The sequence below is a fragment of the Amblyomma mixtum genome, chromosome 6 (genome assembly GCF_055824585.1).
Source record: "Amblyomma mixtum isolate Tamu chromosome 6, ASM5582458v1, whole genome shotgun sequence".
In the NCBI taxonomy this organism is placed as follows: domain Eukaryota; kingdom Metazoa; phylum Arthropoda; class Arachnida; order Ixodida; family Ixodidae; genus Amblyomma; species Amblyomma mixtum.
The window spans coordinates 52,487,090-52,511,123 of record NC_143017.1 but is presented as its reverse complement, the minus strand read 5'-3'; the positions used below and the strand labels follow the sequence as shown (position 1 = coordinate 52,511,123).

Below are 24,034 nucleotides of genomic sequence, written 5' to 3'. Positions count from 1 at the left end.
AGAGCTAGGCACCCCTCAAAGACCCACTGCAACAGCACCACCACCGAAGATCAGCACTCCAGCAAGCCGGCGGCAGCGACTCACCTGCGCCGAGGCTCGGCTGGGTGCGTCCCCTGGCTGGGCCTCCTCTTCGGTGGTGCCCACTTCCAGGCGGATGGTGACAGGCGCCTGCTCGTCGGCCACTTCCACTTCGCTCTGCTTGGAGAGCCGCACGGGGGGCTGGACGCCTCCCCGGGGGGGTGGGCCGCAGGGGGGAGGAGCTGGGGGCGGGGACGACCCATTGGTCCCACGCCCCCCTTCCATGGGGCACCCCCCAGTTTGGACCACTATGCTTGGAACTGCAGCAGGCAGAACAGCGCCGCAGGCCAAGAGAACGAGAGTCAACCTCGCGAAATAGCACGGTCACACCCTTTCTTTGTCAGGGTGGCCAAAGGGCTCGAACAATACACAGGGTGATGAGAACGTATACTTGTGGGCCAATTGGTTATGCACAAGCTCACTAGGTCACTAGGTTTGATTAGACTGTCCCTACCAATGGAGCGCTTAGGGTACAAGCCATGCTGAACAAGACTCCAGCCTCCCAGTAACATCCAGTGCCAAGTCCCCACTGCACCAACAATTCCCAAACTAACCACCCTAGGCAATTTTAGGTTTCCCCAAGGACACTCCCATACATTTAGTATTTAGGCATTACAATAGGTACAGCCTTTGTCAAAAGTCACCAGGCCACAGGGACAGCATTTGGGCAGTCTAGTCGGGCACTTGAAGCATCTCTGAAGCTCAAAAAGTCTAGAGGGGTAAGGGAGGGGTCTTCCTCCCCTCCACAGACTAGGAACTTCGTATGTGGCGCAACCCCTGAATAAAGCACAGCTCAAAAGCCCTGAGTGCATATGTTACTACTGCCAGTAACCAGAAGAGGTCACTGCTGTAGACTTCAGAACCACCATACTGAAGGGCAACACTGAAGTATACTACAATGAATGAAGTACTAAAATGAAGTGCTCGCATTGTGTCTTTCTCCCACCTTGGTTGTCGTTTTTGGCGCTAACTACATCATGAATACAATGAACGCAATTTCTGTGGCACGTTCTGAGCAGCAACTGACAAAACTTCTGCCAATGAAAAGAAAAAAAAACAAGGCAAAAGCTTGCAAGAAGACACCGATACAGCAACACTTTAACATGACAACTGTCAAGTGGCTGAAGGCAGAGTTATAGGGGGTGGCAAAACACTGTAGCCGATATGCTCCCTTCACATCAACTACGTTACACTATTGAAACTCGCTACTAAACTGCAGGTGTCGCTGGGCTCGGTCAATAAGGAACCCCCAAAGTCCAGGCAACCTGACATGCAAACGCCTGTGGGAAAATGAAAACGTAATCTGTAGTCAGATACAACTCGCGAAGGCAACTGCAAATATCCCTCTCAAAGGAAGCTCTCCAGCCATTAGTGTCAAACGGTCATTGTGACGTAGCAGTTAATTCTCTAGGGTGAAATCGCAGGAGACTAGCAGGTGCCTCGTGAAATGAGATTAACCACGTCACGACAATCAGTAAATCCCATTAGCTAGAAGGCCTCCTTCGGGCATTCGCCGCTGGATTCTCGACTTGTATCCGACTATAGTGTATCCAATGTGCCCCCATAAAGCACAACAATGCAGCCATGTACACATGCCAATGCTGCTCTCTTTCACAGCTGTTCCAACACCTCAATGGAGACAAAAACAAGCAATCCCAGAAATCATTAACTGGCAGCATAACTATAATTCTGCCAATATAAAAATCTGCAACCAATCACAAAAATTCACCGATGATTAGGATACCCCCTAATGCGAAATTTGGGGACAGCTTTTTAGGTGCTTTGATTCTGCAATATACTAAGGCATGAAAAATGGGCTTCTGCTATGGCGGCGTGAATGGCAAGGTCCTTTCGAAGGCGGAGCATAGCCTCTGCTTTGGCACCACTCCAGGGTCCTCTTGGAGGTGGCGATGAGCTTCTACTTCGGCAGCACACAACTCTTGATTGCTACAAAGCGCTTCCACCGGTTGTGTCGCTCACTGTTCAGAAAGAACTGCAGAGTCTATTTTCTATAATGATTATATAGGTAAACAGTAGGGGTGTGCGAATACCAAATTTTTTGAATACGAATACTTGGTTCCGAATATCGAATCGAATATCGAATAATCAAGGACAGATGCACTGAACCACTACAAAACATTATTTGAGCACCCAAGAACATAACCGTTCAACTATCAGTGATGAAATGAACACAAAAGGTGTGCGTGGCTGCACAAAAAGTATCGAAGTCTCGAACATTATTCTTAGAAGAGTGGAAATATCAGAGAAGATGGCTAGTACACAGCATTGATTAAGGCTAGCTTGCCATCAGCACAAAAGCGCGTTGCTGGGATGAACATAAAAGGTTGTCGTGAAGGAAAATGGGCTGCTCGGCATGGTCAGGCAGAAGTAGTTCCCTTCTAGCTGAAACGACTTCTCCAGCCATAGAAAATGCCCTCCGACGTGGCACTGCACTGGCACGTATTGCGGGGTATTTCGTGCACAGCTTTGACTATACCAGCTTCGCAGGTATAGCCACAAAGAAGCTCACCAGCACAGTTAGCTACTGCATGGCCCAACGTTACGCATTGCTCTGGGCGCCACGATGTTGTTATGTCTCTGTCGATAGGACTTGCGCACCGAAGTGAACGCCGGTGCTCGTAATAGGATATTCGGCTAGATACGAATAATCGCGTCGGGTCGAATATTCGAATCAACACGAATATATGAGTTTCGAATCGAATACGAATACTAAAAATATCATATTCGAATTATATTCAAAAACTTCGAATATTCGCACACCCCTAGTAAACAGTTTATATTAGGAAAAGGATGCTACAAATGGAGTGGCTGGCGCGGACAACCTGTCTCGTGCGGCACATTTCGCAGTAACTGCCACAAATGGAGTAGAACGCGGCGCGACTGCCTTGTTAATTGACGGATCATGGGCATGTTGCACAGCAGCATATTGCACTATGGCGCACTAAGGCCTGTACCACTCTGGCATGATCTCTGAGCAAGCGGCAGCACTCTACGTGGCCATGCGGCACGCATGTGTTTGTGTCATGTTCGGCGCCCGGTTATGCCAACGCCAAGGAATGACGCTTGACCCATGAAAGGGTCTCAAGAGCTGCGCTCTAAAATTATTTTTTCACATTTGAATTTTTCACCAAGAATGCATATTCACAGAATGAAAACACAGCAAACTGCACTTCTCCATTTCATTTCTGTACATAGGTGAAATGCTTATTGAATGTTTTGTCCTTAATAATTAACTATGTGCCCCACTGTATATGTGTGATGGCAGCTGGTTGGGACCTCTCGATCACGCGAAGCTCGAACCCACAATGGTTGATGGCCTGTACCGATTGTAGTAACTCGGCCACGCAACAAGGTCAAGTGCAGCCCAAAGCTACAGCATTGGTTTTCCGTGTTTACACATAAGAGCCATCGATCTATGGGGTTGCGCTGAAATAGCGCGGTGGCTTGCAGATCGATACAAGGCAATGAATTTGGTTGAGCGCAGCGATCTGCCATGAACCATGGATTTCGTAAATATCACACCTACTCATTCATAATTCGTGGCTAGCAACAAGTGCCAGACTCGGAGGGTTTGAGATAGTGGCTTGACAAAACCATACGAGACCTGCTATCCCTACACGCATTCCCCCACATTAACATGCAAAGGGCAGGCATGCAGGAGAATAGTTTGTAGCAATGCTCGCTTCATTATTGAAACCTGTCTCATCGTTTCACGGACTTATAACAACACATTGTTTGAGAAAATCAGATGCGAAGTTCTATGGTGAACAAGGGGCATCACATAACGGCCTCGCTGAAAGCCACAGAGTAATAAACTCAATCGCTGCAAATTATGTCTTCAATTATGGAGTCGTGTACGTTCACACAGTGCTGTTCACTTGCTGCTCCTGTATGTGCCCTGAGTCGTGCTGCCTCAAATCCCAGCCCGGAAGTCTGCTTTCAACAGATGGCACTACAGCAACTCCCCACACCCCTCAGTCCACACTGTGCCTTGATAAGGCAAACTTAAGTTCTAGTACAACACAGATGCACTCATTCTATTCTTGTTTACACTATGGGCGAACTGTAGAAAACAAGATGGTGCTTGAAAAGATGAAACAGACAGCACCATCTTTTTCACATGTATACAATTAAAAAGGATCTGAAATCACTCCCAGGAACAGCCATGCTGTTACGGTAAGGCTAAAACAAGCTTACGCATTCAGGACTAAAATGATCAATTGCTAAAATGCAAAAGTCCCCACAAACGGAATTATCAGTAACAGTGGACTCGCTGACACTTAGTGACACCATCGTTTCCCAAAAATAGAGAAGTGGGCAGACAGCAGTGAGACATTTTAAAAGCCAACTGACAACCGTATCACAGCATGGACCCCAGATTCAAAACAGAACAGAACTCTCACCTCGTTAAAGGGGCCCCAAAACACTTTCTAAACAAACATTGTTATCAATTCCTTCCAACCATTAAATTATGTGCCGATGAAACTAAGATGCTCTACATACAGCAGAAGATTTGCAACTTCACTCTCGAAAAAATTCTTGCCATTTTCTCTACCGTTGCACATCCCAACCCTTTTTTCCTGCCTGCTATGTCATCACATTCACTGCTATGAGACCATTGCAGAGATAGATGCATTCATCAGCACTACAACGGTAGACGCCAATGGCAGCAAAGTGGCGAAGAAAGTAAGCTGAGTGCGGCTCATGAGTTGCAGACCTAAGCCAGCAAGAGTCGGACAGCATCACATTTTCTCCAATAGCAGCAGAAATCACAAGGAGAGAGAGAAAGCCTTGGTGGTGCTGAGGGGCACTTCTTTATTGCCGATGACTCCAATGACACAGAGTGCTTTCGAAGAACTCTCGCAGTAAGTAGTCCCCTAAGGAGCTGCAATTCATACTTCATATAAAGCTGACTCGCGCTAATACTGAACTCCCAAAGAGGACCAAGACCTCATTCAGATTATGCAGTTTGTAATACACCTGATGTTGATAGGAGCGAGGCATCAGTTCGGATAAACTAGAAGTTCAGATTAGACCAGTTCCAAGTCAATGCGATTGCACTGTACTATTGCGATCAAAAGTTTGCGGCACGCGAGTGTGCGGACAAGATATTATTTCTTCATATTCATGCAATCCAGTCTCCTGAAATGCGTCGTAGTATGAAGGCACAAGCACGCTCTATCTACTGGCAGCAATACCATGCGAATGGGTCACGAGGTGGAGCTGCAATGAAATTTTGTCCGAGAACATGCATCCCATAATATTTTGATCGCGACAGTACATATCTGGCAACTTTCATAAAATTCGAAAGAGCGAAGGTGGCACTCACTTTCAGACTTGGCCATAGATTCCCTGCTGTAAGAATCCAGGCTGCCTCAGTGAAGAGCAGCCACAGCAGGCAGCTCCTGAACGGAGAGAGACGGAAATTCACTCTTTGAAAACCGCACTCCACCATTAGTGAATTGTGTTCATAACTGCCCTCCTCCCAGAGTGCCATGGACACGAACAAAAAGGAACAGACCAGTCTAAGCGCACAAGGCTCCGGTGTCAAAACCCTGGCACTGCTCGTGTAACTTTCAGCCCGTCCTTCTAGTCTCCGACAGTACGCTGTTCCCCATTGTTGCAGTGCGACGAGGCTTGAAGTAAAAACCGTCCCCAGTACAGGATGCTGCCCCAGACAACCCCAGCACCGTTTTCAGTAGTGACGCATTCAAGTCCCTCACAGAGTTACAATGTCACAAGGAGGACAGCTCCGCCTGTTGCCGCAGGCTGCAGTCACGCATTCTCGGTGGTGCCATTTAAGGTGGAGCCCCACTGTTTCGTAACAGCAAAGACCAGCCACTGTGCAATTCTTTCCTTTCGGGGTCAGCAAGGTATTCCTCTCTGCAGCTGGACAAACTCTGGCACTCCTGTGGTCAGAAGTTGCATCTACACGACAGTGTGAAACTGAGCCATTCAGCTGTACTTCTATTTTGGGGCTAAAAATTCGATCCTCTATTAGCAGTCACTGGGACTGCCTTAAAAGCAATGCTTTACCCCACCAATCAATAACCCTTGCCCTTGATCACACGAAGATCAAGTATCATTGCAGGTAGATAAGTGCGACACAGTAAGCACCATTTCTCTTTCAAGACCAAGAACTACTACAATAAGACGCCGTCAAGTTACAATCCTGATTTTCAGTTACACTCCAATCATGTGTGCGTAAATTTTCTCGTGACGCAACGCCTCAAGGTGAGATCAGCTCTTTGCAGTTATGACTGATGTCAGTGCTAGCATGGCTCCCATGAAAGTTTTATTTGTAGGCACCATCATATGCACCAACCACTGCGGCAGAAGCTTCGAGAAACATATAGACTAAAATAGCTGATAAATAGTAAAGCGCCACCAATGAGTGTTTTGACGGTCACGGTCAGTAGCCTCAATGTGACAGGAAAAAAGTATTTAAAACCTTGTGAAAAATGGTAGGAAATTCTCATTTTTGCACTACTCAGTTGACTGTGTTCCAAAGAGAGAGGTTAAAGGGATACCGAGCTCAAGTTTATTTAATTTTTTGTTCTTAGTAAGAACAAAAATTCTATGGTTTTTTCTTGCTCTGTTTGTGCTTGTCTGGCAGCAAAAGGCAAATAAATCCCTTACGGTGGCGTGGTTCAGGTGTCCGCTGATATAAGTGAGACAGATACTGCGCCATTTCCTTTCCTCAAAAACCAATTTTAGAGAAATCTGCATTTAAATATTTTCTTCCCAATCAAATCAAACTCGGGACATATACAAAGAAAAAGACCGTGTGGTAATCATTTTGAAGTGAATGGAGGTGTAGCCTAGCCTCTGCGATCCCAGCCAAAAACCTGTTGACGCACCACAATTTACTTACAAAATCGGCCCGTGATGGCAACACCTTTATACCATTTTCTAGCTTTTTCTACATTATACAAGCTCGGTTTGCGGTGAAAAATAGTGCATGTCATAAGAATGCAATAACCTATCAATCCAGGCGAGCTTCAATTGGTCTTCACTGTCTCTTCAATGTGTCGCAGGGCTGACATGGTTTTGGTCACAATACACAATGGAGGCAAATGCGAGAGCGAAACTGAGGCTTTTCGCTGCAGTCTTCCCCTTTAAAAAGTCAACATTTCAGGCAGGAAGAAATGGAGAGGTAGCTCTCGAAGTGTAATCGACCAGTCCGCCTAGACAATGTTTACACAACCAGGGTCCCTTCATCAAACAAGTGAAGACACAGCCAAGCTATGAACATCTCAAGATATAAAACAGTTCCTTGCTTGATGCTGCTCCCTCTCTTCAGCCTTTGCCATAACCATCCCTCCAACATGACCAGCAATTGCAGGCCTTCAAGCACGTTCAAGAGCACTTCAGAAGCCCAAATCACACAGGTACTCAAATTCACGTTCTTTCTTTCCTCCTAGCTTTCTTTTTCCCTCTCCTCTTCTTGCAGCACTATGAATTTCCTCTTCAAACTGCTATAGTTCCACCGAAATATCCAAACCCGTCCGAAAGCTGCTCTTACAGAAAGCACAGAAAGCCTGTTTACAGGGGAATGTCTACTTCATTAAGAACTCAGGGGCACCATTCGGTAGCACGGCACCAAATTATGCAGTAGGCTCCAGAACTAGATAAAAGGACCACAAGGCAAAATTAGCTGGGAAGTACATTCAGTAGATGAGCATTTGAGTAAGTTTGGTGCCAGCCAACCTTGCACTCAATAATCAACCTGAATTATAATTTCAGCCACGGCACTCTACAGCTCAACAATTTATCAGCTGACGTTGCCTACAATCTGAACAATAATTTCAGCCATAGCATGTTGTCTAAGGAACGCCTCAACACACACAGGAAAACTAAGTCTCGTCTCGATGACAGGAAACGCCGGGCTAACATTGGTGGCAGTGGTGGAGGTGATAATGATAATAATACAATGCACCACAGTATAATTCCGTTCTGTCGACAGCTCAGTACGTCAACTTCCGGTTTTGCCTCCCAGTCCATCTCACAACTTTTTAAACAGCAATTAAGGCTTAAAACCATCTGTGAATATAATCTGAAAGGTAACATGCACCCAGGGGAAATGGTAAATGATCTGAAAGCTTTTAATTAGTGGTAACGACAAAAATGAAAAAAATTCAATTGTATCACACAATTGATGGGAATAAGCACTTTTAGCTGCACTATAATCAATTATTGCAAAATTGTCCCCATTTGTTGCTAGGCGGTGCTGCTTAAAGGCCAACTCTGACTTTTTTTTTTTTGAATATTTAAAACAAAGTTGATCATCGCATCCCATTCATCAGGGTTCCCTCGTTCTGGTACAAAAAACTATGTTTCAAAATACCGAGTAGAAGTATTTAATAAAAGCAACAACCTCATTAGGTCAGCAGCTGAGCACCATAACCACTGAGCCACCGCGGCGGCTCAGTGGTTATGGTGCTCGGCTGCTGACCCAAAAGACGCGGGTTCGATACCGGCCACGGCGGCTAGAATTTCTTTGAAGGAGAAATTCTAGAGGCCCATGTACTGTGCGATGTCAGTGCACGTTAAAGAACCCCAGGTGGTCGAAATTTCCGGAGCCCTTCACTACGGCGTCTCTCACATAGCCCGAGTTGCTTTGGGACGTTAAACCCCATAAACCAAACCAAACCTAATGAGGTAGATAAAATGGTGGAGTTGGCCTTCAACCAGACGTGGGTCAGTGCCATTGAGAGAAACGGAATTGCATCACCGAGCCAGTTAGCCCGGTTGTCTTTAAAGCCAGCTCCATCCCCGCTAGCCACCTAGCTGCCCCCATGTACGGCACTAGCGGGAGCCTTACCGCAAGCCCAGTGGCCCAACTTCGGGGGAGGTCTTTGGTGGCCGGCTGCTCCATCTGGTGGCTCACCTGGGCAGCAGCGGCACTCAGGCGGGGCCCGGGCATCTCACGCATGCTTCTCATGCGGCCACACGATGGGGCTCCAGAGGCCCCAGCTCAGATCTGCAAGGCAGCCCCCCAACACCAAACGGGCAACACCTTCACACTTGTCCCCTGCTTGCTGTTCTCTCCGTCACAGCTCACAAGGAGTGCATTCAGTCATTCCATTCAAGCCTGACAGCAAAGCCCTCACCGGTTGGAACTGACCACACCAGTATGAGGTGGATTGTAAGAAACAATTACTTGTGACAATTCCACACAGACATCCACACACCTGTCTAGATCATAACACATGCTAGGGTGCGTTGTGATCTGCCAATTCCTTTCGGAATCAGTATAGCTTTCTGAAACACAGGTAAACCACGTTCCATACAGAAGTGCATTCATGGTAAAATGTTTCAAGTATTATGTCGTTTGTTAATGACGCCAGCACAATCGACAGTGGTCTCCTCACACGCTGTAGACAAGTGCATGGTGCACTGCACACATGAAATGTGGTTACTGTGTAAAAAAACCACCTCTTCTGAAAAAAATTTAAACACATCAAGAGCGCGAGTTGCCATACCTCGAATTCCATAAGTGGTCTCGCAATGAATTGACTATGGTTTCACAGTGCCCTTCTAGATATGTCTGGCATTATTCAACAAGACTGAAACAATGTTACGGAAAACCTTCAGATGCTAACTGCACACTGCGAGCGAACATGTCCAGTCAACACAGTATAAGCAAGCCAGCAGATGCAGTTGTTATAGTCAGTGTACATGCCACGCGTTCCCGACCAGAAAGTCCAACTCTTCTTGCCCCTACCCTGTAACGGTGTCACTGTATTCAGAAACATCTGCTTGTGTTGGAATGCACATATCCTGCTTGTGCTTGCTGTCATGTCAGTCCCAGCCCTCCCTTGACATGGCAGCCAAACAATGTGGGCAAAGAAGCGAAATGTGAACCCATTCCACAGCGAATAAAACATCACAAGTACCACAGAAGTGGCAGTAAGAAAAAAAAAGGAAGCTAATAAACGGCACATAAATGTGGCCACAGTGGGTAGCACATCACTCCCAGCCCAGCCAGGAATGATTCAAACTGGTACAGTATAGATAATATAGGTGGCGCTTCTCAAGAGATACATTTTCTTTACAGTTACACTCTACTATTTAAGTGGTATGTCAAGCATTAAGAAATATATAAGCATGGTTCGTGTCCGACAGATCCCAAAAACAGCCAAAGGGTCAAAGCCTACAAGCCAACATCGCCGTGATGACAGGCAACTGGAAGTACCTGCTACTGTCACAAATAAATGACAACTCATACTTGCCTCGGAGGCAAATCTACAGTGAGAACATAACCAGTCATCCGAGGCCTCCCAACTCGGACCAACCCTGCTCCAAATAATGCATGCCGCTCTCATTCAACTATCATTAGATAGTTAAGCCTTAAGAATGAGTAAAACTATGACGCAACATTCTTCTCAAGCTCTTCCCCTTCCAATGGCACTGTGCATGAACAAAGGCCCCCTTTTTTTGTAGGTGTGCACAGCGAGTCATTTTCCACCACAGTTAATTAGTGTAGTGTAAAGCCGCTTTCTCTATGGGCAAATCCTCAAAACAGGCTGACGTGATGAGAAGTTATCAGGGTTTTAACTCATGAATGCAGCACTCAGGAAAAGATGACTTTTAGGTCGAGAACACTAGCAGTCTTAAATGCACCATGGCAACCTACCTGCTACCAGGTGTGGCAACCCTCACAAGTGCTGCCACTGGAGCTTCACTACACAGCTCAGCACCAAACCCAGCGGCCTAGGCAGCTCTGGATGCAATAGCACATCCAATTAAGGAAAAAGTAATGCCTACACAGAAGACATTTAGCTTGGCTGGGTCAACAAATGACTGACTGCATACTCCACAGAACTATCGCATGACAGAAGACTTGACATTCACTTCTTACATGAAAATAACTTACACACCTACTCACTGAATAAATTTATTCCGGGTGAGCTTAAAACAAAATGGTAATAAGAGCAGAATGCATCCCTGCTGCTTACACAATGCGGCCAAAGTAGGCAGCATGCCTGTTCCTCCATATTACCATCATTTAGGATGATTAAAGTTGAAGGGATGTTCAGGCATTGTTGCAAACAGGATAAACTAGACCACGACATGCACAGATTGTGGTAATCTCCACCTTATCTATCCAATAAACTTAACGAAAATAAAATGAGGCTGTTCACCCGCTTCCCTTCGAGACTACTGGAAGCATAGTTACTGTTTCATGCAGTAACCGGCCATTTCTACAGCTTCATGCAGCGATAACAAAGGGTCGCAGTAAGCTCTTTTCCGCCAATCCATCACTATACATCTGCTCCAAGTACACGCAGTACAGTGCTCTGCGAGCTGGATGCCTCTCTTCCTAAACGAACCGCCTCAGTTGCAAAGCGACGATGCGCACGCACGGCCGTGAACGTCGCGTATTCTTGAGGGCCTAGACAAGCTGATCTACCATGGTGACTCATAGAACGCTGCCCAGCGCAGCCTAAAATACGAAGAGTTTTTTGTGAGCGACAACTAGTTTCGTAGCTCGAAATCGCGGTGAATCGTGCGTTATGACTTGACCCATCTGAACTTTCTGATCTCCTGTTCCTATGATCCTGTAGCTGACCCTCTTTTTTTTTTTTCGACTTCTCGCAATGTACGCGTTCAGTATTCCTAACCTCCCGGCCGGCGAGTACGAAGACGGGCGATTCAATTCGAAAGCCAGGGCCTTGTGAAAGATAACTGGAAAGTATGGCAACGCTCGCTGCTACAGCCTTCGCGTGGCCACACGGCGCGAACAAAAATTACAACCGATCACAGACACCTTCATCCATTACTAAAGAGATAATTAATTTAGCTGAGGTTGTGCTAGGCACAAAACGAAGATGCGCGCCCCTCGTGGAAATACGGGCCTTGTGTTTACGCTGCCTACCTACGCTAAGCTCAGCCATGCCACCCAACTTCATTTATAAACATTTTAGCTACCTACTCCTGCGCAGGAATACGTTAGGATTCATTGCAACGAGGTTACACTGCCCAAAATTTTTACCCAGCAGCTCGGCACAGCGGCGTCCAAACTATTCGGATTAGGAACGCCGTGAATGCACGGCAGTCAACACACCCCGATGTGTCGTTTTCCAAATTTACGCCCAGTACTCGCACTTAGACAGCAGCAGAAAGATGCAGACGCGAGGACATAACGGACACCACGGGAAAGTTCCGACTGCTTCAGTGCACGGCAGGGAGGTAACAGCACTAGAATTAGAACTCGAGGTGTGTTCCGACGACTTCAAGACAGGCTAGCGTCGCTAGGCCTACCCCCATTGGCATCAATTGGATGTAGTATGAATGAAAACTCTGCAATAGAAAATAACCGGCCATTTTCCCCGGTTATACGTGCATAGAGCATCATTCACAACCCTCTCAGATGCGTACAAATTGAAAAGTGAGGCCAGGGAACTCACAAAACTGGACGCAAAATTGTGATCACAGCAGTGAAATCCTGTGCGTCCCCCGAAGTAAGGAATGATGATACCGGTGCCCGAAGACTCGTCGGCCTAGAGCGGTTGTCGATCTGAAGAGTGAAATCCAGGATTGTGAAATCGATTGCTCGTTTGGTAAGGTTGCATCTCCGCTAATAACTTATATTGCAAGTCTCTCCGTAATTTGTTTTAAACGGGCCCTGCCGAGCCGTACGTCCCACCTACGGCCATGCTGATTGCCGACGGCCAAAACCAGTGACGTCACAAAAATGCGACATGCAGCTGATGCAGCCGGAAAAAAGTGATGACGCCATTATTGCAGCGGGCGGATTTGAATTTATTATGAAGCAGAATTGAAACATCACCCCAACCCGCGCCTAAGACCTCTTCTTTGATAACGTTTACTTCCTCCTTCTCATATTTACGTGCATACGAGAAGATGATTGGCATATACCTCCTAAAGATTATAAGAAATTACTAAAATGGAATAAACGGAAGCAAAACATGGCCAAAAAAAAAAAAAGGGGGGATACATTTTTGAGTAACCCATGCGATTTTTGTGTGCCCCGTTATCCCGCGAAGAGGAAAGCAGCCTTTGTGTGGAGTAATTTTTTTTTAATCAGCACTTTTTTCACTATTGAGCCATTTGGGCTCAGCTAAGGATACCAGCACATCCAACGCCCGCAAATAGCAGTTTCGACCACCTGGGGTTCTTTAACGTGCACTGACATCGCACAGTACACGGGCCTCTAGAATTTCTCCTTCAAAGAAATTCAACCGCCGCGGCCAGGATCGAACCCACATCTTTCGGGTCAGCAGCCGAGCGCCTTAACCACTGAGCCACCGCGGCGGCTCTAAACATTGCTTTAATATAGTCGTCTAAACTTTAATTATAATGTTAGAGTTATTACTATACGATATTGCGAATATTTTTCAAATACCGGTTCTGTAGATGTTTTTTAACTAGCGCAGCACCTTGCAACCAATCAAGTCGGAAAGCTAGTTGGTGTGTCATCATTAATTAAAAGACTAGCGCATATAACTAGGACACAGACATAGAAGAAGAGCTAAACGTCAACAGAGGATTTACTGCGACAGACAGTTGATGTTACTGTCTGTCGCAGTAAATCCTCAGTTGATTTACTCTTGAGTCACTCGTCCTGTCTTTTTCTATGTCTGTGTCCTAGTTATATGCGCTAGTCTTTTCATTAATAATGGCCTTGCAACCACATCTCTTAGTACTTGCTATAGGCTTCATACACAGTCGCAGTATTTTGTTAAAAAGCTTTGGTCATTACCCATTACTCACCACCACTCATGGGACACCCCTCGGTGATGGTTAATGACTCCATGGTATACGTTCGGAGGTGAGTGAATACGAGTTGCATGTTTTGCTCTGTAGTGGAGCTCAAGTGTCGCCATCGTTGCATGGTTCGTGCAAAGCGTTGTAAGTTGTGTGCTCTCACAAGTGGCAGGCCTGCAAGCTTGTGAAGGGCTGCTACACCATTTTCGAGAATGTAACATTTAAGTTATGTTGTGTCCCCATATTGCTTTTGTGTGTGTGCGCCCCCTCCTAACGACCACTCGCATTCCCCTCCTAACGACCACTCAATCCTCCTCCTAACGACCACGACAGTTGCCCCTCGTCGCACGCTGTCACCAGATGCCCCCCCACGGTGCGCCCCGCACCCTCCTCCTGTTCTGGGAAGCCACTCCCTCCCGTGGACGCTTCTTCGCTCCCTCCTTTCTTCGGGCGGCCAGTTCGGCTCCTACCTCGGTCGACGCTGGTCGCACCCTCATCGGCTTTAAATAAACGAAGTCTAAAAGTACCGTGTGCGTCTTCGCTGCATTCAACACAGCGACGACCTCCCGTGGACGCTTCTTCGCTCCCTCCTTTCTTCGGGCGGCCAGTTCGGCTCCTACCTCGGTCGACGCTGGTCGCACCCTCATCGGCTTTAAATAAACGAAGTCTAAAAGTACCGTGTGCGTCTTCGCTGCATTCAACACAGCGACCGGACACGACAAGTTACATTTATGTTGTATACATAAATGTTACATTAATGTTAGGGAAAGGTTATTCCAATGTTCATACGTAACATTATGAAATCGTTAGAAAAAAGGACACTAAGAGCATTGAAATAATATTTGACCAAAACAAAAATGTAACATTATTGTAATGTTTCGGTGCTACCTGGGACAAGACGGCAATAGAGTTAAAGGGGCGCTTAAGACAACTACGTGCAAGTAAAGTTCAGGCTCTCTTCCTTGCACCAGGGGTGCCCCGCCAGGCCCGCCAGGGACGGTTTGTTCAACTGGAAGACTGAAGCGTTATCTTCGCACCAGGGGTGCCCCGTCAGAGACGGTCTTACGATGAGTTACGATGCAGGGATAAAGGGAGAACTTGAAGTTTTATACACAGAAATTTACATCACATACAAGTTTAGGCACTGGAGACAAATTAAGAGGCAAAAAGAAAAAACAACAAGAAGGGTGGAACTGGCTAACACTAGGGGAGGCCCCTACTCGGCATAGCCGAAGATGCATTACATCTGACCGTAGCCCAGAACCCTTTTTCCGGCTCCGGGGCCCGGTTTTAAAGACCTAAAGGCCCGGCCCACATTTGGTAGCTTCCAGTCACTCTTAACATGATTTGTTCATCAAGGGCATGGCCAGCCCTACAGCTTCCGTAAGGTAAAACATTCTCTCCACCTCAAAATAACAGGAAAAACAAATACACAGTCGTGCCAGCACATGCAAAGGTAAAAAATTCTCTCCCTCGCAAAAGTAAAAGAAAAAGCAAATGCAAACACACAGTCGTGCCAGCACGTGCGATCGGTTTTTCCGATGACCCTCGACCTTGGCGTCGTCCCGGAATTGGGGATTATCGGGCTTAAACGGGTAGTTACGTACCGCTGTAACTGCCACTGTGAGCTCGGACCCGCGTTCCTAGGTGACTTAGCTTTCCCAAGGCTGTTAGCTATCAGACGCCTCACAGACACCCGGTCAGTCGCGTCACCCAACTCAGGTCTTCTGTCACAGACCAGTGGAATGTTTCTGGTCAGGAATTCTCTCGGGGCTCAGCCATCGGTGAACGAAGCCGACACTGGAATTCCAGGAGTGGTATGTTCTAGAGCGGTGGTACGGGTGCGCTGTTTTTTTTTTTAAAGTGGAGAATGCAGGCATAGCCGACTCGACGACGCCTGTCACGGAAGACTGACCTTTTGCGTTCCCTCCTGCTCTCCCGCGCGGCGCTCTGAGGGAGCTGAGCGGGTTCATGCGTCCCCTCTGCCCCGTCGTCACCGCGTTGACAAAAGCGCCCCGATGATGAGGGAGAGGGAAGTATGCTATCTGCCGGCCCGTCCAGGTTGCACAGGGCGGTTGGGACAGTCGGGAGGAAATAGGCAGTTGAAGAGGTTGGGGGGTGTGTTTGCGGGCGTAGAGGGCCGAGTTACCGCGCCGAGGCACGCGTTCCATCGCACAAGGCCCGCCGCCGTCGAGCCATCGTCGCATCCACAACCACCCGAATCAGAGTCATCGCCGCTGCCCCCGTATGTGAATTGTCCGTCGGACTTTCTGTTCTTTTTCTCATTTAACTTTTTGTATATTACTTCTTTTCATGCCCTGTACGCCTTCTTGTTCTCTGTAGTTGGATTTGTGTGTTCTTAGTATTGTTCTCTCTTGCTTGTCGCGTTTTGTATAGTTTTTCGGCTACTCCTCTGTTTGTTTTTACCTGTTTTTGTGTTTCCCTGCATGCGATTAAATATTTGTTTTAAACCCGCAACCCCTTGAGTTCCTTTGGAGTACTGACGCACCGACACACGTGCACCACGCATGGGCTGACCGACCTCAAAAAAATAAATGCTGTACAACGCTCGCTTTTAGGCCACAGGAGAGCGTAAAGCGGCCCCTGTGCCTCAGCGGCTTGCACCAGGCAGCCGGTTGACGGGCGATAGTTGTGACATCTTCGCTTTTCCCGGCTAGCCGCGCTGTCGCCGGCTATTCGTCATTTTTATTGCCCCCCTCGTCAACAGCGCCTGACAACGTTCCGTCCGGCAGTGGTTAAACTTCAGAAGGTCAGCAGACCTTTCGAACCAGACGTTCGTCGCGAGTTTGTGTGTGTCGCATCAGATGCCCGTCAAGACGAGAGGGACGATCGGCGTGGGGAGGCTCTCACCGCTCCCCGGATAACCGGCGCGAATCGGCCCCAAAGGGCGATGGACACCCGCCCGGCCCGGTGCCTTCGCGCCGAGGGAGGGGAGGGGGTTCCATTGAAGACGGCAGCGGCCGGGTGCTGAGAGAGAATTAGCGGTACTAATGACCCCGCACGCACTACCGATCCCTTACAGTTCAGTTATTACACTCAGAAAAAATTGTTTTTTTTTGTTCTTTGTGGGTATTTTTATGCTTTTCTGAGAGCAATGGACGCATTTATCGCGAGAAAACCGGATTTAAAAATCCTTCCCGCCAGTCGATTCAAACCTCACATTGCCAGAAGTTCTGGATAAGAGCATTTTTCACCGGGAAGTTGTTAATGAACGGGAAGTTGCTAATGAACTCAATTTTTCGCATATCGTGAGATTACACCATAACAGTCGATCAACAGATCTGCAGATACCTCCTCGGAACGCATGCACAGTTTCAGCGATTTATTGTCAAAAACGCGCCCATTGGTTCACATTGGCAGTCTTGAATGCTCGGTGCGGGCGCAGGACTAACTTTAAAGCAATATTTTGCTAAGAATCGAAAAATTCGACAATTCCAAATATGTTCATAACAGTATCTTACAATATAATCTTTCTGGCCGACCTCTTTGCCTTCGTTTCATTAAATCTGTCTGTCCGTCCGCCTGTCTGTCTGTCTGTCTGTCTGTCCACAATTGCCTCAAAATTAAAAACTTTAAGTGATGTCCAAGAAAAACGAAAATGGCGGGCTGTCACCTTTTAAAGTGGATGGTGGTGTAGCTCTGTGATCCGCGAGGAAAAATCGATATCGACGCACGCATTTGCGAAATCCGCCGCTCGACACCTTTCGTTTTTCGGTCTTCTAAAGCGTATAAAAGCTCCGTTTCCCGTGAGAGATGTCTCGAAGGCGGTACTTTATCGAGAAAGCTCAATTTCTACTTTGCTGATTTGTACCTGAGAGTCCTCAGCAGTGGCCGCGGATCGCACTATGCTAAACAAGCAACTTTAGCATACATACCGTGTGCCGTGTTAACTAACTGAAGTGCCGGCAGCCCACGCGCCATCAGTGCGCATGCGCAGATCACCTTAGAGGGCACCAGATGGCGCCAGGTACCCGGCAACCGCGCGGAAGCATGCCGCATCGGAACCAATCAGCACGCGAGCACTGGTGGTGGGCGGGCGCCCGCTACTCCAGTAACGGTAACGGTAACACACTATTGTCCCCTCCCCCCCCCCCCCACCTTCCCCTCTTCTTTTCCCTGGTCCCCAAGAGTGATGCCACTGACTGGCCTCTCTCTGGTCTCTCTGGATACTGGTTGGGACCAGTAACCCCTCCCCAGAATATTTCGTAGTTTCACCACCACACACTTTTGGCGTCTCCCACGAGGCGTGGTCGCAGCGTAATCACCCTCCCCACCCCTCACTCTCATCCGCACCTGCTCTGTGAGAAGCTGCACGGTAACGGTCGGACCGCAAACGCAAGTTCTCTGCACCGTATCTAGTTTGGTAAGCAAAAGTCTGGGTACCCACGACTTCGCCACCTTTTTATGCGGCGATTTTGTGCGCTTCGAAAATCTCTCTCGCCAGTCTGTCTCGTGATCTCCCCGCGAACTTTGCTTTTTTGCGGTATTCTACACATTTCCGCTTGTGTCGAAGTGAGCAGTCATCAGCTCTCTTACTTTTTCTTCCTTTCGCTTTCCCTCATAACCTTTTGAGATGAAAAAAGATGAAGTTGCGAGCACCCCGCCCATAATGCTTACGAAGCAATCTGTAATGTTTTTGAACACGATATTCTTGAAGGATTTGACTGCCTTCCAAACTTTAAATGGGTCAGTTGCGGTTTCCCTGCATGTACGAGTATAAAATACCAGTTTTCTGATCAAGGATAAGCGGCAAGTATCGCCACTTGCCCAAAGAGTTACTGTTTAAGTACCTAGAGTTGTGCGTAGATGTGCTGAGTTGCCGCAGAAAGGCAGTTCCTAACACGCTTTTCGCATGGAGAAATCTCGCCGTCGCTTTGTTTCCTTCTCTGGCTCGAAACATAGTCTCCAAACCCTCGCAATGTCTGACCCTCTGAAACAGTGTTCGTTGCCCAAGCAAAGCAAAATTTGCGAAATCCCTCGATACTCCTCTGTCCAAGAGGTGCGAACTCTCGGGATCGGAGACGATTAAACATATTTCTTAGCTAGTCAGGTTGTAGGTTAGCTCAGCAAATTCAAGTTCCAAAGCTAGAAGTAAGGTACTGCGATTCCGGCTAAATCTGAAAATATCCGAAAGCATAATGATACTGCCATGCTGTGGCTGAGGTAGTTTGAGACCGCGCTTCATAATAAAAGACTGCGAGCGCAGTGGACTACATGTGTTGGTCGTACTGGTACCGGGGCGAATCGGAATCGCCTCGAACGTTCGAGACTTACGAGCTATTGTTTGCGCGTGTTGAGCAAGAAAATGACATTGTTCCCCGCCTTGCATCGTACTTCTTGCGATATCACGCCTTTTTAAGAGAATTTATTGTTTACCAAAAAATCTGCGATGTAGGGGAAGTTGCTTAGCGGACACCGCTGTATACCTATTGCATGTGCTTGACTGACCCGTGTTTTCAGGCGCACTCAATCTGGCTAGCTCTGTTTAGGCCAATGGGCACACTAAAAAAGCGTTTTCGCCTGATTATATGTACGATATGTATGGAGACCTGCCTGACCTCACAAATGTCATACTTCTATAATTAAGTAGCTGCACAGATGCATCCGCGTAGGTTAATTAAATCATATTTCGGTTTTGGCCGCGCACGTTACATGCATCTGATGGGACAAGGACTTGTCTTGATAACTTCTACGCACCTTTATTGAAAATATCCACCGTCACAGACGAAGACGACGCAGATGATACTTAGTAATCAGCGAGCGTAAAAATATTCCGAAAATCAGTGATTGCGGGTTGCACGGGCTCACCCGAAAAGCCGGGCCCAGACCGGGGTCAAAAAATTGGCAGTGGTTTAGCTCTGGTTAAACCTGGAGGATTGCGAAAGCAACGAAGAGAGAGAGGGGCGATGGAGAGCACGCGGCAGCGGCGGCGGCTCCGGCACGCTAGCTCTGCGCCGCTACTGCGCATGCGCAACTGGTGAGCGCGGCGGCGGCACCTCTGAGTCACCCGCTCAGCGACGGTGGCGGCGCGCCAGCTGTGCGCTGTGTGACGTCACTGCTGCTCGCGCATGCACAGTATGGCCTTTCGTCAGCTCCGCGAAATGGCTCGGCGACTCGCGTAGTGTTGCTTTCGCAACAAAATGCGGAGTTTTGCCGGTTACGGACCGTGCTTAAGGCCACAGGCCCATACCGAGATCGGGCCGGTACGCAGACGGACCTTTGTCGGGCGTTTTGGTGCCTCATTGCCGTTTCAAGTCAGTTATAAGGGAATTCTAGCGACAAAGCTATAGCGACCATGCGTATATGAAAGAGGGCCAATAATCGCTGCGAATATAATGTTTCTTTCTTTTTTTGAGTGCTCCGATTCTGCTGGTTGCCTGTTCTAGCTGCACAGGGAGAAGTGCAAACACAATCTTAAAGTTTCCAGTTCTCTTGCTCAGAATGTTTCAGGAAATGAAGTAATCTTGGCGCTAAAAAAAAGGTCGCGGAGGTTTTTCGTTAATACCGAAGATGAGAGAGCGTTTACACCATGGAGGAAACAGTGTTGGTCAAATGTTTAGGGGAATCCCCCAAGGGGGAGTAAATTTGAAATAAGGGAGCAATTACTCATTGACATCCACCCGAGCGCAGCCAACGGCTACAAAGGAAAGCTATAGTACAGCTTTCTCAGAAACTTCGTAGTTAAAGAAAAATTCGTCCTGGTCCGGGGTTCGAACCCGGAACCACCGCTTCACCGGAGCAGTCGCTCTACCAACTGAGCTAACCGGGACGGCAAGCTTATGGTAGGGCGAGAGCGAATTGATCAGTAACTCGAAGTTTCTGAGAAAGCTGTATAGCTTTCCTTTGTAGCCGTACGGCTGCGCTTGGGTGGATGCCAATGAGTAATTACTCCCTTATTACCATGGAGGAAAGAAAGCTCAGGAGAAGCCCTCGCTGTCGAGCTGCACGCCGAAAAGTGTGTCGGAAGTGACGCGCTTTCGCAAGTACTACTAGGAGACTTTGGCCGACGGCGCAGCCAATGGTAATGCGGGGCGCAGTGTCGTCGTCTTCTACATTGACTGTGCAACTTGCACCGCCGCGCTTGCAGACTGGCTCGCGCGGGCGCCGCAACCACCGTCGACATATCGGCCTGCCGGAGAAATGAGGTCGTCGCGCCTTGCCAGCAGCTGATTTCGTTCACTCAAGCCACGGTTGAGAGATGCACAATCGTGGAACGCGAATGCGCTAGTCACGTGTATTTTTTTTTGTATTTCGCGGGCTTCCTTTGGAGCTCGGAAAAAAGATACACGTGAGGCTTTCGTTATCGAAAATAAATGGAATAAGGGTTTCTGAACGTGCACTCCAACTTTGCGATTCACATCTGCTTTCTAAAGTCAATATTTACGGATTTAGAAAATTATCTTAATTGCTAATTAATTAATTGCAAAACAAGAAATTGCCTATGATGCGCAAGCTGGTTGGTAGATGCATGTAAGTAGTTTCCCTGGCCTACCTCAAATATCTTATATTTTAACCCTTGGCTAAAGTTAGCCTGGACACCCTGCATAGGCTTCAGTTATGTTGGCTTCATCACATAACAACGATATGGCATGGAAAATTAGTAGAAGAGTTCGAAGGCCACCTTAGGCACTCCCCACGTTCACCTCGTCACAGAGTTTTAGTGTTTTCGGTAGATGCCCAATGAAATGCAGCTGACCCGCCTCTGTGTGCAAAAAGGGATCGAAGAGCACCATTCGGGAAGCGCAAATTGCAGGGGAGCAGCAAGCAGTTCGATATATCGAATAGCGACGAAATTAGAGTTCGATGTACAGCGCGATTTCCCTACACTTTTACAAATTAATTTAAAAGGGGAAATCTGTGTGTTCTACATAGCCAATAATTCGAAATATCCGTGTTCGATTTATCCGTGCTCGAGAGTAAATTTTGGGTTCCTGCCGCCCCTGCCATAAAACTTTCCGGAATGCTCCCCAAATGCGACTTAAAATATGTTTGTTTCGTTGACTTCCATTTCATGAAACATCCTTGATCTTTTCGATGTCCATCAACTTCGTCTACATCTTTTCTCATTAATTTTTTTCCTCGGCTAACCTGGCCTGCACTCTAAAAAAATGGTAGTTTAAGCAGTTAAATAAGAGAAGCTGCTTACTAAATCTATCTTCTTGTTATTGCCATTTTACTGCCCCCTCAAAATCCAGCTAACTCTATCTGGCCTAGCTAACCCAAGGGGGTATATACTCGGAACCTACGCATGCATCTTTTATCCTGTTACGTATTTCGTCCACCAGTGTATATCTCGCGCGTTATGCTTATATGCAGTGCTTGCGGCCTGTGGTCAGCACACGAACACAACACAAATTTGAACTGAAGCTTTAGTATTTCTACAAAATAGCGTCTGGTCAAGCTGTTTCGACGAAACAGCCTCCGATGCACAAGAAGCCCTGTGGGTCCGCTGCGTAACACCAGTCCACAATGAGCCAGTATGGCCCGGGTCGCTTTGTCTCCCTTGTAACAAGAACCGCCGGAGATCATGCGCGTGCGCTCATTGTTATGGTGCTTCGGCGGTATGCGTGGTTTATAGTTACCGTTACGAAGTTGCACGCGGTCTATGAAAGAAGCCGCAGTGGAGGCTCCGGTTCTTCCTGAGACCCCCCCAGTATATATCAGCCACCGCCACAGTGGCGGGTCCCGTATAGGCCTCTTTCCTGGCAGCGACAAAGAGACAAAGCGCATCAATATCATCTTCGTAACGATACATCTTCGCCCTTCCCACCCACCCCCGCAAGAATGCAGCGTTTGAAGGTGACAGCTTCTCCCTTTCGGTCAGCGGCGGCACTGAGAAGGAACTTTAAAAGAACGTCAATTTGGGATAGATGGTGCATATTATTTGAGACAGAAAACAATACCGCTAAAGGGAGACGAACACAAGAAAGACCGATGCAGGACATGCGCTAATTTCATCTGACTTCTTTCACTGCCAAACCAGCAAATATACCGGGTGTCCAAGCTAAATGTAACCAAACTTTTAAAAAAGCGAAGTGTCTAGTCCAGTGAAACCAACTCAGGGTTGTTCATAGTCGCGTGGCCTAGTCTTGAGTATTTTTTCGCTCTTCAGAGTTAATTCGTTAGTTAAGTTTAATTAGCTAACTTTTTAATTGTTGACTTCAGGAAGAAAGTGTCAATGCAAAAATTTTAGATCACCTCGAAAAACTGCTAGTAGCGCTGTTTCCGTCAAGTTACGATTTATGTAGCTTCATTTGTTGGCCTTAAAAGAAAGTTGTCACGTGACCATCTGCTCGCTCACTTCTCTGCCCCAATGTGCACCCAAACTCTCATCGAGGAGAGGATTTCAGAAAAAAACGGATTTTATTCTTTAAGGCGCGTCTTGGGACGTTGAAGTGGCACAGTTGTCATGTGGAAGCTTTTTCTTATTGTGCGGGTTATGGTTAAAGGCCGGTAAAAAACCTACTTTATGTAAATATTACTTTGCTGCAAATGTCTCAGTGAGCTGTTTCTCAAAGCGATCTACAACTTTTCCATTGACCCTTTGTTCCTCAAGTCAATAATTAAAAAGTTAGTTAATTAAGCTTAACTAATTGGTCAACCTTGAAGAACGAAAAAAATACTGCAGACTAGGTCTCTAAACAACCTCTCTAGGTCTCTAGAACTCTAAACAACCCTCATTTGGTTTCAGACAGCTAGGACACCCCGTGTTTTTTAAAAGCTTGGTTACATTTAGCTTGGACACCTGGTATAGGAAATCCAAGGCGCGGAAATCCAAGGAGGGAAAGGTGATTCCTTTTGGTTTCATTTCTTTTGTAGTTGCTTGCTTGGCTTTTGCCTGAGTAAACACGCGCGCAACTTGGTGTTATTTCTCTTATTCTCTTAATATCTTAGTAAAGTTTCGCTCTTGCTTCCTTCTGATAGCAAAAGCGAATAGGTTCTTTTCCTCTTCTTTCTTCCTTTTGCACCAGGGGCGCCCCGTCGGAGACGGCTTGTTATAATGACTTGAAGGCTGAAGGTCTAGCTGAGACGATACTTGACAACAACAGAGAACTTGCAGGGGATATAAATTGAAGCTTTATATACAATAGTTTACATATATATACAAGTTGAGCAGTGAGCACAACAACAACATGGAACTGGCTAACATTTAGGGGAGGCCCCTACCCGGCATAGCCGA

The 24,034-nt window shown here is 47.2% G+C and overlaps 1 protein-coding gene across 5 annotated transcripts in view; it reads right to left on the bottom strand.

Moving 5' to 3' along the window:
• enc (R3H domain containing protein encore) overlaps nt 1–12,776 on the bottom strand; it is a 75,569-nt gene extending 62,793 nt beyond the window's left edge. For all 5 annotated transcript variants that reach the window (XM_089547944.1, XM_089547947.1, XM_089547946.1 and 2 more), the window contains exons 1-4: nt 12,513–12,776; nt 8,924–9,082; nt 5,429–5,504; nt 85–338 (exon numbers count right to left, since the gene is read on the bottom strand). In XM_089547944.1, the coding sequence (XP_089404070.1) occupies nt 85–338; nt 5,429–5,444 (270 nt within the window). In that variant the 5' untranslated portion in view covers nt 5,445–5,504; nt 8,924–9,082; nt 12,513–12,776. The remainder of the gene's footprint in view (nt 1–84; nt 339–5,428; nt 5,505–8,923; nt 9,083–12,512) is intronic.
• Between the last annotated feature and the right edge of the window lie 11,258 nt (nt 12,777–24,034).